Here is a 13,259-nt window from a genome sequence, read left to right on the forward strand (position 1 = left end):
GAGGGTGGCGATAAAATGAAAAGGGTTGCGGCAAATAATAATACCCTTAAGAAAAGATTAGTTTATTGTTATGTGATTTAAAAAAGACAAGTTAAAATAAAAGTACTTAAAGCAATTTTGACCAGGATCCTTGTTGTCTTTCTATTGGTCGAAGTATATGACAAGTCTGACTTAATTTATGGGCTTTTGACTAATAGTGGGAATCAAGGAAATAGGTTGTCCATTTCTTTGATTAATAGTGGATACTGGATATAGATAAAGCATATAGATAAAGCTAAAAATATTTTAGTAAAATAATTTAATAGATAAACTAATTAATGCTAGTATTTAGTAGATTAATTAATTGAAAGAGCTTGATATGAACAAACAATTTTTAAACATAATGCTCCAAAATAGCGTGTTCAATCAGCTGGTTAAACCAATTGATTTTTATCAATCGATATATTAATCACTTAAATTAGTTATAAGCTATTAATTATCAGCCGTTTGTCAAACACTTTCAAAACTAGAAAATATAAAAGCAACTTTCATTGTTTCTTTTTATTGCAATTTAGGGGGTGTTTGGTACATGGCTTTTGGCTTAGCTTTTTAGTTAACTTTTGGTTTGTTAGTTGGTCAAACAGTCAAAAAAAAAATTTGGTAAATGATTTTTAAAAAAACTAACTTTTAAGCCAAAATAAAAAAGCTACTCTAGCTAGCTTTTTTGATTGGTTTTTGACTTGTTAGCCTACTTTTCTCAAATAAACAACCAACAATCAATACTCAAATTTACCAAACATCTCCACAAACAGGTGGTTTTTTCAGCTAGCTTAAAAGCCAACAAAAATAACCAACATTTACAGTTGGTCAAACAAGCCAACCACCAACAGTCAATTGCCAAACACTCCTTAATCAAATTTTTTAGTGGCGTGGCAGGTTTGTGCAATGTCAAAAATCATAATTGGCTACATCCTAACAAGCTGATTTGTAAGAACCAAAGTCAACTAGTCAACGTTCTTATACTGCAATTCAAACAAGCTATAATCTAATACTCCAAGTCGAATTTTTCAGATATATCTTGAAATTAGTGTTTTTCATCAATCCAACAAAAAAAAAAAAGAAAATGAGTCTGGAAGTAGGAGTGCTTACTGTTCTCCAAGAAACAATGAGAATCCCCTTCAGAAACAAACTCTTCACCAGTTTTATCATTCTTACATCCCTCCCTTTTCTACTCCTTATGATTTACTTAGAAATTCATTTTGAAAGATCATCAACTAAAGTTTTAAAATTCTTAGCTCCTTCCCCTTATCATCAGAAATTATGGGGTTCTGTTCTTTCATATCTTCTGCCTGATTTGAATAAGGATTACCCTCTTGATGACTTTATCATTCTTCCCTTTCTACCTTTAATCTACCTTTTCCTCCTTCATGTACTAGATTTTCTTGTCGCAATCCTTACCATTGATTTCTCCTCGAGTATACTTCAATACAAAAATGATCGTAACCCAATTGGTCTCCAAGACAAGATCTTAAGACAATCTGTGATCGGAAACAGGGAAAGGTTGAAAGGCTTGTTTGTTACATGTTTGTTTGCTTTGTTACTTTCGACTTTTTTGTTGTTGGGGTTCATTCTGTTACCCTTAAGCTACTTCGGCTTTTGTGATAGTTTTTATTACCTGATTTCTACAGTAGTTTATTTACCTGTTTTTATTATATGCTTTCCTAAGTACTTGGAGCTGAATGTTGTTTGGAATATGAGTTTGGTGCTTTCTGTTTGGCAAAAAGTTCATGGGATTGATGCGTTCAGCCTTTCGTTTTACCTGTGCAAAGGGAACGAAAAGGTTGGTCGAAGGTTAATGCTCATTTTTCTTGTTAGTGGTTTCGGTCTGAGGATTTCTCGGGTTTTTTTCGATGATGGAGTGATCGGAGTTATAAGTCGGACTAGCTTGTTATGGTTAGCAATTTTGATGAAGTGGGTGGTGTGTGTGATATACTATCATCATTGTAAACAGAGTAAGGGATTGGTAGCAGAGATTGATGAGGAAGTAGGAGGGATGGCTACTTGTATTGAAGGACAAGAAGAGAATTATTGTCAAAGTAAATTAGCGGCAACTAAGGTTTCCGGTTCAGGGTTCAGGGAAGGTGCAATTGTCGATCTAGCTCAAGACAAAGACATAGACTAATCCAACAAAATCGGGGTTGAGGTTCCGGGAACAGGGTTGAATGAAGAAAGTGTAACAGCCAATTCTGCTGTTGACGGAGACAAGGTAGTGTCCAACAGAAACATAACTTAAAGCTTCGGCTTTTCACTCGTATCACTTTACTCCTATTTGCACATTTATGTATCATCAAAAAATCTACCTGAAGTTCAGTTTTTTATTTTTTTTTATTTTTATTTTTTTATTTTTTATTTTTTTATTCCTAGTATCCTCTAATTCCAGACATATATTCTAAAATTTATATTATATTGAATCACAGGCTGATAGCCTTTGTGTCGGTCTTACAAGAATACGACCAACTATTCCGGGGGATGAAAGATTACCTTTTTTCTTCCACACGAGTGTCCAGTCACCATAGTTATTTAACTGCAGAACTGAATTCACTTAAGCACAAGTTACCTGCTGGTTTAACGGAAACTTCATATAATCATGAGAATAATAATAATAATAATAATAATAATAATAATAATAATAATAATAATAAAAGGCTCATCAACATTCGTTGTCATTAATGAAAACTCGAGGTAAAATAAGCCAACAAATCGGATCCCATGAATTCTCACAGTTCTGCATAATAACGGAAGAAATTCCAACTAACACTATCATACTACATTTCTCATGACAAGAAAATACGAAAGCTTATCTGCTCATAAAGTTTAAATATAGTTGATTTATTCTCTGCCCAAGCCAAATGAAATCTACTTAAACGGAACGGACATCTTCACACCAAAGGAAGATTACTTGGCTTTTGAATCAATGACCTTCTTGGCAAAAGTGGGCAAACAGAAAGCTGCCGAGTGAAGCTGCAAACAAGACGAGTAAAAGTGAGATTTTAGATGGTAAATGAATGAATGTATTACACTTGCGTAGAAGACAAAATACCGAGAATACATGTACCTCTGCATTGTAGAATTTCAACGGATGCTTCTCATTTCCACGGTCAATTTTATCAATCGGGTTCACGGGGTGCTTAAAATTAACTTCTGGCCCCTCGGTAGAACAAAGCATGAAGCCCATAACCCCACTGAAATTGAAAACCACACCACACGTTATGCCAGAATAGCATGATATTCACTACCATCTAAAGCACAATTTCCATTTTTCACAAGGAATCGATTCGTTACAAGTAAAAATGTTAGCCAGAACACCCCGTTCAATAGGCTGGATAAGGACAGGGCCGTGCCGGGCTTAAGTAAAAATGGGTCGGGTTGGATAAGAGCCCTTTAAACTTAATATGGGCTTAAATAGGCCGGGTTTTAAAAGCCCGAACCAGCTCAACCCGGCCCATTTTTATTGCTAAAAATTGTTTTAATCCCCATTTAACAATATATAACAATTAAATTATCATTTATAATAATTGAATTGAAAAATTATTAATAATCTCCATTGACATTGTCATTTATAATATTTAAAATTATACATTAATTATGCTATTTGTAAAGGTCCATTTCCGACCCTTATTGAGCCCTTTTATAGCCTACTTCATTTTAATTATAGTAGAGCCTGTTTTCGGCCCGACCCTTACAAAGCCCTTCCAAAAATGGGCAGGATAAGGGCTCAAAATGGGGCCCGGCCTATTGAACACCCCTAGTTACAAGTTTGTGCAGAAGGAAAAAGAAGTGAGTGACGAAACATGCCTTGGATATGTAGGAACTGTAGTCCACGCATAATTGACTGAGCCCTTGAATATCTGACGGCAGTTTGAGACAATATCTTCAATTATATGCATGTGAAGCCATATGCTTTCGGCCTGAGTGCATACAACCCCCCCTGGTCGAAGTGCCTTTGCAACAGACTCAAAAAAGGGCTTCTCAAAAAGCTCTTTTGCTGGACCTGATTACCATTAGAAACGAAATTTAAGCATTAATGAGGCCAAAAAAACACTGAACCACAACCAATGTTAGTCTCACCTATGGGATCAGATGAATCTACAATAATAGCATCATAAGTCCCCGCTGGAGCCTCCTTCAAAAATGCAACTCCTACAAAATTAGAAAATCACGAGTCATTATGGTTTAATGTTTAGAAAGCCCATGGGTCATAGCGTAAAAACAAGGCTCTGCATCGCAACGACTGCATTCTAATAGTTTTTAAAAACAACGAAATTCATATTTCCCACGTTGTACAAGTGTAATAAAACCGTGTTTTAGGCCGTATCAAGGGATATCTTTTGGTTTCAACCGATATTTAGGCGTTAGGATAAATGCATCACTCCCATCACCGCATCACCGTTTCGTTACCACAATCACAATCGTTACCGCTTTTTTACTCTATGCAAGGGGTAGATTTTTGAGAACGTGAAAAAAGAGGAAAAAACAATATTAGCATCATATAGGAAGCGGAAGGGGAAGGGGAAGGGACTAAGATTCATACCATCACCAATATGCAGTTTTACTCGAGGATCATCATATCCAACAGCTACCTCGGGAAAAAATTCCTTTGAAATCTGGAGGAGATTCAGTTAGACTTCCCATATAAGATATAAGAGGAGTATATGTCAAACTAATATAGAAAATATGATAACCCCATAATCAAGAATACAAGTCAAGATTATGCCTCCATTTACAAGGAATCAATACTATGACAACAAACATGGTTGAAAGAGATGAATACACAGCACACTTTCTAACTCCAAGAAAACGAAAACCAAGATAGAAGCAAAAGAGCCTCAAGTACTCACCGTCACTACCATCTCATCAATTTCACAAATATCTACATGCTCAACTGATGAATGGCGAGCTACCTCCCGCAGAACTCCTCCATCTCCGCCTCCAATAACCAAAACCTACAAATTAAACAAAGGTTTACATATTCAATGGCTACGAAAAACAATATGACCCTAAATAAGGCCCTTCTTCAAGAGTTTAATTGTCAAGCCACAAAGCAGTTAAATGGATCATTCCATAGACACCGAGTAATACAAGATCGTAGTCAACTAAATTGCAGATATTGAAGAAAATAAAAATGTATGATTTCAATTTTCAAAGTTAGAACGCATTGCTTTCAGAACATTCTGCTTTCCAACATTCTTTTCAAAAACTTCACATCACGTGCAAGGCAAGAGTGACACATTCATTAGGCCTAAAGCATACATAAATGAATTGAAAACCCACCAACTCGTTTCCAGTGAAATAAGACACAAGGAATAAAGGGTAAAGGTGAAGTGAAAGGCCTTTTGAGATACCAATTAAACCCAAATGAGCTGGAAAAGATCCAGAATATATGCTTTCTTTTGGCATTTTTATGGTCTATAAAAGCTATGCAACTTGGAGATGGGTAATATAAAGTTATTTTATTTTTTTGGAATCACAAACAACAAGGTGAAGGGGTGAACTATGAACCATTAAAGAAGTCTTGATAAGAATATAAGATTGATCAATTAAAATTGAGAAAAAGGCAGGAAAATGACGATGAAATATGGTCAGAAAAAACAAACCTTTTTGGGGTTTGGTATAGAGCAAAGCGGGAGGTGAGTGATCATCTCTTGATATGCACATTCATCTCTCTCGGTGAGCTGAATTACCCCATCTAAAACAAGGACTTTCCCGTATGTTGATGACTGCGACAGCAAAGACAACATTAAGTTAATCGAAGATGTAGACCTGAAAATCAGCATACTTGAAACATATTAGACTCGGACTTAACATACCTGAAAGACTATTACATCCTGGTATTTTGACTTCCCCTGAAACAGAACCTTCTCAACTTTCAGTGAATGTGCTTCACCTGTTTCAAATGGTTTATGTAATTCATCATCAAATATGTCTAGGACAGACCTTTTAGAAAAGTTTTGAAAGCCAAAAAATGCAAAAAAAGGGAATATTACAAAAATGTCACATTGGAGATGTTAAAATCAGAAGAAAGAACTTCAAAGGAATAGCAGCAAACAGTAAAGCCATGATATTGCCAAGATAACTACATAATTAGGCTCTTGTCAATTACCTAGGATTGCATTTTTTTGGGTATAACTTAACTTCTATAACTGACATCAGGAGAGCTCTATTTCTATATTCCATTTCAAAGGAATTCTAAACAGTCAACAAGCTTGTAGACCACCATTTTCCCTAAAAATAAAATATTACTTTATATCCAGAAAGCAATCATCCACCATTTAAAGTTAACACATCCTTTATAAATTCCCAAGGCAATGTTTAGGAGATGATCTAAAGATATATAGTTCTTTGGTTTTGGAATTTGGAGTACAATAGACTAGCGTAAAGGGCTCGTCAAATCGTATGTGCTTCTATTTGACAATCCGAGGTCAATCACTTTGTCACTAGTAGAATAAAATTGTGCACATCTGGCCCTATATCTTGTTGGGGGGGGGGGGGGGGAGCCGCTTTAGAGACATAGAAAAATGTTAGTTTGTTCCTTGGTATATATCATGTCTTGTTGGATAAAAAATACTACACAAATCACACAAAAATTAAGCAATGTACATGTTGAGTAAGTGATTAGGAAACTCAAATTGTACTTGGAAAATATGGGAGGAATTGAGTAAAATTCTAATAAACTTAAAGAATAAGAAAAAGTGTTTCTTGAACAAGTAAAAAACCAAAGTACTCTGGTCTATTAAAGCATGCATACTCATGCAATTACATCATAGAAAAAGTTAGCAAAGCCATAGCTTTTTTAAAGCATTTGATCTACGAAAGCATGCATACTCATTCATTTTCAACATAGGAAAAGATAGAAAAGAACATATCTTTTTAAAGCATTTCAACATTTGAGCACAAAAGCAATTCATAAGTATTCAAATTGCAATTGTCAAGTGGCAAAAGAACACCAGTACTCAAAACTTACTGTAAAAAGTCTATCAAATTAAAGTGAAATCATTAGCAAAGCCATGAGATATGATGGCAAAATAATTAAAACGTGTAATTTCATCAAGATTTGGTCTGACAGTAATTTTATCAAGATTTAAAGAGAGGCCACACATGAATCAATGATTAGCCACATATTTTTTGGGAAAATAATTTTGGACAAAAAAGCCCCCCAACACCAATAATAAGAACACTTCACCTATTACTCCACTTTCTCTATGCAAAGTAACCCAAAATATAACTAATACTCATGGACAATATAAATATATAAATATATAATAAAGTAAAACCCTTTTAGAAGATTGATTCAATCAAGCAAGAATCAGTGATTTTCAAAAATAAAATAAAATAAAACCCATTAAAAAGAAGTGATTCAACAATCATTTCCTATTTCCTAGGCCACAACACTACACATAATAAAAAAAAACCAGAAAGAAAATTAAAAATTAAAAACACCAATAGAAGTGTAGAACACATACAGAAAACCCAAATATAGATAAACATAAAACAATAACAATCATCAAAAAAGTTTAGGCCTTTAATCAATGGGAAACAGAAAACCCAACGACAAAAACTAAGAGAAATCAACGTAAATAAAAAAAAAAGATGAGATTTTGATTGATGAGACAAACCAGGCCACATCGGGCTAATCTCAGAGAACCATCCAGGAATAATAGAGGAGAAAGAATTGGGTAATTTGTTGGAATCTTCAGTCTCCATTGAAACAGAAGAAACCCCATTTCCATTGTTTTCAGTCATATTCTTGCCTTGTTCTTCCTCTTCCCTTGGTCTTTTCACTGGCAAATCTATACCAGATGCAACAATACCCTCATCAGCCATCACTCAATTTATAAGGAAAATATACCCTCTTTATGGGCTTTGTTTGTTTTTTATCTTCAAAAACCCTTTTTATCTCTTTCAACTTTAAACTAAGATAAACCCTTGAAGCCGGGCAGAGTCAAGATTTATAAAGGGGCCAGGATAGAGAGAACAAAGAAAAGGGGTTAAAGCAAAGCCGCAAAGGAAAGCCCAAAGGGTTCCACTTCCCTAACCATTTTACTTTTTCTGGATTAAAGAGAAAAGAATCTTATTTGTTGGGATGAAGACAAATGTTGGTATTTACTACCCGGAAAAGTTTCAGTATGTGGATGAGAAAATTAAATCTGAGTATTTTGATGAAAATCAGGAAAGGTTTCAATTTTCAATTTTTGATTCTCAATCTTTAGTATCAGTGTCCAATTGTCCATGACGGTCCATATTCCATCACTCGTCACTAGAACTAGAAGAAAAAAGGTTTAAGTATTGTCTCTAATAAAATTTGTTTATCCTAATAGTTGTTGGGGGTGATCAAAATTGATTCGATAATCAAATATTTATCCAATTTTGAAATCAAATTCGACTTAATAGTACTAAATGAATTTAAAATAAGGTAAAAATCAACATGGATAGAAGATTCGATTTTAAACCAATTCGAAGCACTTGATCCAAAATTGACATAATGACCCGAATAAACACCTCCACTTGTGTGATATCGTATTTTGATGAGACAATCTCAAAACATTACTCTATATACTAATAATTTGTGATACATATAAAGATATTTGATCAATATATAAGGTGTGTCTAGCTATCCTGAGACCGTCTCATACAAGAATTTGTGTTATTCAAAATATTTATATTCTCTCCTATTTTAATATATTGTTTCATTGATTTTACACATAGATATATTATTTAAATTCTAAATATTTTCAATAATTTAAAAGTTAATATTAAAAAATTTACTTTTTTTAGATTAATTAAACATGATTTCACTTGACTATATTTTTTAAATGATTAGTAAATACTACATACCGTTGTGCCTAAAACACAAATAAAATATTTTAAAATATTTTATCAAAATTAAAGGAAGTATAAAATAAACATAACACTTATGATGTATGTATATTGAACTACTTTCACTATAATTTTCTTGCCTTATTTATTTAATAGTTTGAACTTTTTTGTTCATAGAATTTTAATAATAAATAATTTTGACCATATTATTTAGGAAAAATTAATAGGAATAATACAGTATTTTTTCTTATTTCCCTACAATAATACCAACTTTTGATTAACCATAAATAATATTAATGTTTTCCTAGATTATACCTAACATGTTAAAAATAAAACTATAGGAGATTATATGATAAAAAAAAATTGATAAATTAGTTAATAAACTAAAATTAATATTATTATATAAATAAAAAAACCCAAATTGTTATTATTCATGCTTAATCAATAATTGATATTATTGTAAAGATATTAATAAAATGTTATATTATTACGGTAATTTTTCCTATATTATTTAACTTACATTCTTTAAATATATACTTTATATTTTATGAGTATAATTTGTACTCCACGGCACACATGTGGTAAAAGTACGTTTAAAAGAGCCGCAATTCCTGAGAGCTAATTGATGATGCCATGAATTTTGATATCGTGATCGATGATTATGGTTAAATAGAAGAGACCACAATAGCAAAAGTCAAATAATACAAATGATGAAGTCTTTCTAATTTCCTACAACATTGGATGGCATGGTTTTGATCTTCAATTAGGAATCATTCTTGGTTAAAGCTACATATTGCAATTTTTATTTTTTTATAATTTAGATAAAGTTGGAGGAAAAATACTACTTTAGGTACATATGGAGTATACTAACTACTAGGAGTAAATAAAAAACAAATTTATTATTGATACGTATAATATTATTTTACAAACAAGAGACTTGTAAGTAGAGGATTAATATATTAATGTATTATTTTTTGGATACGGTAAAATACATAAACTATTGTCTACATCTCACAGTTGACACTATCTCACACTAACCTATTTAGTCCTAATTTCTAAATCTTTTTTGTGTTCGAGAGCCTTGGATTAGGTGGTTCATAAATAATTAGCATGGTTTGATGTTGCTTTAAAATTAATTACTGTTAAGATTAAAATTAAATTTTAAAAATTTATGCTATCTAGAGCCGGTTATTCTATTTAGTAGTTTGCAATAACTCTTATGACCTATCCATGTTGGGCCAAACAGCCCCTTTGTGAACCACATTTATATGATATTGTAATACCCAACAAATACTCATCTAGTAATGGATTAAACTCTGACAAGTATTTTTTTAGGAAAATTGCATAGATTTTCTATTTGGTGACACCCAGGGGCGGATCTACTACTGGGCCTCCCCAGGCACGTGCCTCGGGGAAATTTTAAAAAAATTTACTCCGAAATTCAGCAGAGTAAAGACGCACTACATTTGGGAATCTAATTTCTGACCTTCACTCTCCTTTCTCTCTCATAAAATCCTAACAAACAAAATCCCTAAAAATTACCCAATATCCAGCCGGCAGCCCAACCACCGCTGCCACCCCGCCCCCGCGTTCAAGTCGACCGGCCTTAGACCTTCAGCCACTGCCTGTCTGGTGGCTGTGTTGGACTTGCTCAGTCCCAACCTGTTTCACTATTAACAAAAACCTTAAAAATCAAAATTTTGATTTTTAAAAGGTATTTTCACTCTTATTCCTAATCTTTATGTTCAAATTGCAAATAAACCAAAGATTGATCCAGCAATTTCAACTAACAAGGAGCAGATCTGAACAAAGAGTTTTGAGTCAAAGATAATAAGGAAGAAGAATGACCATGGAAGATTCTAGGACCTTTTGATGAGGGTATTTTTGAATTTGGTATTGAGAAATAGTAGTAATTGGAAAAAAACGAAGCTATAGTACTGTATGGGCGGGTATTTTCCTACCTTAAAAAAATCTTGAGCGAAATTGTTTAAATAAACAAGGGTGAACGTATTAGTTATAAACGAATAATTATTGAATATAAGTTCACCTATTATTTTTTCTTAATAGCTTAAGTAGCAAAGAAGGTCCGAAGAAACTAATAAACATAAATGAATGTAATTTTCAACAATTATACTCATGAATAGATAAATTTATATAAAAATAAACAATAAATAAATTTAATTTCATAAAATTAACAAAATATAGTTCATTATTAAAAATTCCGCTTTATCTTTTATTTATTTATTTATTTATTTAGGATTTTCTAATCTTGTTTTCTTCTTTACTCATTATTGTTCATTTGCTATATCATGTGACATGTCCAATTATAATTATTAATTGGATCCTAAGAGATTTACATGCACTTGAAGTAGTGAAGGATATAATAATGTATTTTTAAATAACTTTAACAGAATGATGCTTCAATAATTTAGTTCGAAGATAATATAACTTAAACATAGAGAGATATTGTGCAATAAACTACTTCTTCTATTCTGTTTAATTAGCAATATTACTGTTGGATACAATATTTAAGAAAGGGTCATTTTCTCTTCAAAATCTCAATTTTGCCCTTTTCACATAAGTTGAATAAATCAATTTTTTAGGTAATGTTAAAATATAAAAAGTAGAGTTTTTTTAAAGAGAAAGATACATCTAATTGATTACATGTGGAGACTTAATTTTCCACCAAATTTTCAATACATTATATTTTGAGAAATGTTTTTCCCACCAAAACAATAATGTTCGGATGATTTTATTTCCCACCAAAATGAAATTCTACTAACTAGATTATATAAAGACTTTACTTTATCTTTCCTACATCATCTTCTCTTCTTTATCATTTTACTTCAACTTCATTTCATAAGCTTAAGAATCTAGCTTAATTTTAATCATTAATTTTGAAAAAAACAACCACAACACTTAAATAATTTGGGGGCGAGGATGATTGTCAATAGTTAATTAATGCACACAAAGCACACATTGCACAATGTCATTCAAGTAGAAATATTGAAGAATTACTAAAGCAACAAATATGGATGAAAATGTAAATTATAACGAGATTTTTGATTCGGATATGAAGGAGTTCATTTCTTAATTTGAAACATTGATAGAATGAATGATTATGGTATTTTTGAAGAGTACACAAGTGAAACTTATAGGGTTATATAAGTCAGTTTAAACTTAGGTTTAACAAATTCGCAAACAAATTCAAACCCACAAGCAGAAGTTTAGCCTAATGAACAACCAAAACAGTGAACACAACCAGATCATAAAAGATCATCATCCCGTGTGCAATCCAGCAACAATGAACACAACCAAATCATAAAAAATCATCATCACACATGCAATTCAGCAACATTGAACGTTATCAAATCATAAATGATCATCATGAAGCATTTAATCCAGCAACAATGAACACAACCGGATCATAAAAGATCATCATTACACATGCAATCCAGCAACATTGAACATTATCAGATCATAAATGATCATCATCAAGCATCTAATTCAACAACAATAAACATAATTAGATCATAGATGATTATCATCAAGCATCTTATCCAGCAATATTGAACATAAACTGATCATAACAAATCATCATCAAGCATCTAATCCAGCAATAATGAACACAATCAGATCAAAAATGATCACCACCAAGCATCTAATTCAGCAACATTAAACACGATCAGATCATAAATAATCATCATCAAGCATATAATCGAGCAACATTGAACATAATCACTTAATAAATGATCATCATCAAGCATCTAATCCAACCAACTTACATCATCAATGAGTAAAATTAAAGATAGGGATAGAAATGCTCATCTTCCTCCACGGGTGTTTGGTTGTGTTGTTTATGTTCATCTTAAGAAAGGAGATAGAAATAAATTGCAACCTAGAGCAATTAAGTGTGTGTTTGTTGGATATGGTGTTCATCAAAAGAGTTGTAGATGTTTTGATCCAGTTCATGAAAAGATGTATACTACAATGGATTGTGATTTTTTTGAAGATTCTTTTTATTATACCCAACTAACATCTTAAGGCGAGAGTGCAAGTGGAGATCTTAGTTAGTTAACATATTCAGAAATGACACAAGAGGCACAAGAGAATCAGAATCCGTCGTTTATTAATAATAATCGAGATACTAATCAAGACACACTACTTAATCTTCTGATTCAACTCGTGTCACTACACAAGAAGATTCGATTCCGACTCTGTCAATAAATAATGATTCACCCACATTATCTTTATCCGCGTCTAGTGAGAATGTTGGTACTCCTTCTATTGAAGCACCTACTTTATCTTCACCTGTGCCTAATGAGAATGTTGGTACTTCTTCTCTTGAAGAGGTTAGTGGGAACGAGGAAAGTATTAATCAAACTTCTAATATAATTCCAACTAAT

General features: G+C 32.5%; 2 protein-coding genes across 2 annotated transcripts; one reads left to right on the forward strand and one right to left on the reverse strand.

Moving 5' to 3' along the window:
- The first annotated feature begins 741 nt into the window (after positions 1 to 741).
- On the forward strand, positions 742 to 2,639 carry LOC130807559 (uncharacterized). The gene has a single exon (XM_057672813.1). The coding sequence runs from the start codon at positions 1,103 to 1,105 to the stop codon at positions 2,159 to 2,161; it is 1,059 nt and encodes a 352-aa protein (XP_057528796.1). The 5' UTR covers positions 742 to 1,102; the 3' UTR covers positions 2,162 to 2,639.
- Positions 2,640 to 8,299, reverse strand: LOC130807560 (spermidine synthase-like). The gene is made up of 9 exons (XM_057672814.1): positions 7,653 to 8,299; positions 5,847 to 5,923; positions 5,634 to 5,756; positions 4,878 to 4,982; positions 4,571 to 4,643; positions 4,108 to 4,179; positions 3,835 to 4,030; positions 3,095 to 3,221; positions 2,640 to 3,000 (listed from the first exon to the last, which is right to left on the reverse strand). The coding sequence occupies exons 1-9, from the start codon at positions 7,858 to 7,860 to the stop codon at positions 2,935 to 2,937; spliced, it is 1,047 nt and encodes a 348-aa protein (XP_057528797.1). The 5' UTR covers positions 7,861 to 8,299; the 3' UTR covers positions 2,640 to 2,934.
- Positions 8,300 to 13,259: the final 4,960 nt, after the last annotated feature.

Source organism: Amaranthus tricolor, chromosome 3, assembly GCF_026212465.1.
Source record: "Amaranthus tricolor cultivar Red isolate AtriRed21 chromosome 3, ASM2621246v1, whole genome shotgun sequence".
NCBI lineage: Eukaryota > Viridiplantae > Streptophyta > Magnoliopsida > Caryophyllales > Amaranthaceae > Amaranthus > Amaranthus tricolor.

Excerpts from the sequence above, each read along its gene's own strand:
- LOC130807559 (XM_057672813.1), top strand. The coding sequence starts at position 1,103 with ATGAGTCTGGAAGTAGGAGTGCTTACTGTTCTCCAAGAAACAATGAGA.
- LOC130807560 (XM_057672814.1), bottom strand. The coding sequence starts at position 7,860 with ATGGCTGATGAGGGTATTGTTGCATCTGGTATAGATTTGCCAGTGAAA. Across the intron at positions 3,222-3,834 it reads ACAGTTCCTACATATCCAAG|TGGGGTTATGGGCTTCATGC; the intron begins GCATGTTTCGTC and ends TTTCAATTTCAG. Across the intron at positions 3,001-3,094 it reads TGAAATTCTACAATGCAGAG|CTTCACTCGGCAGCTTTCTG; the intron begins GTACATGTATTC and ends TCTTGTTTGCAG.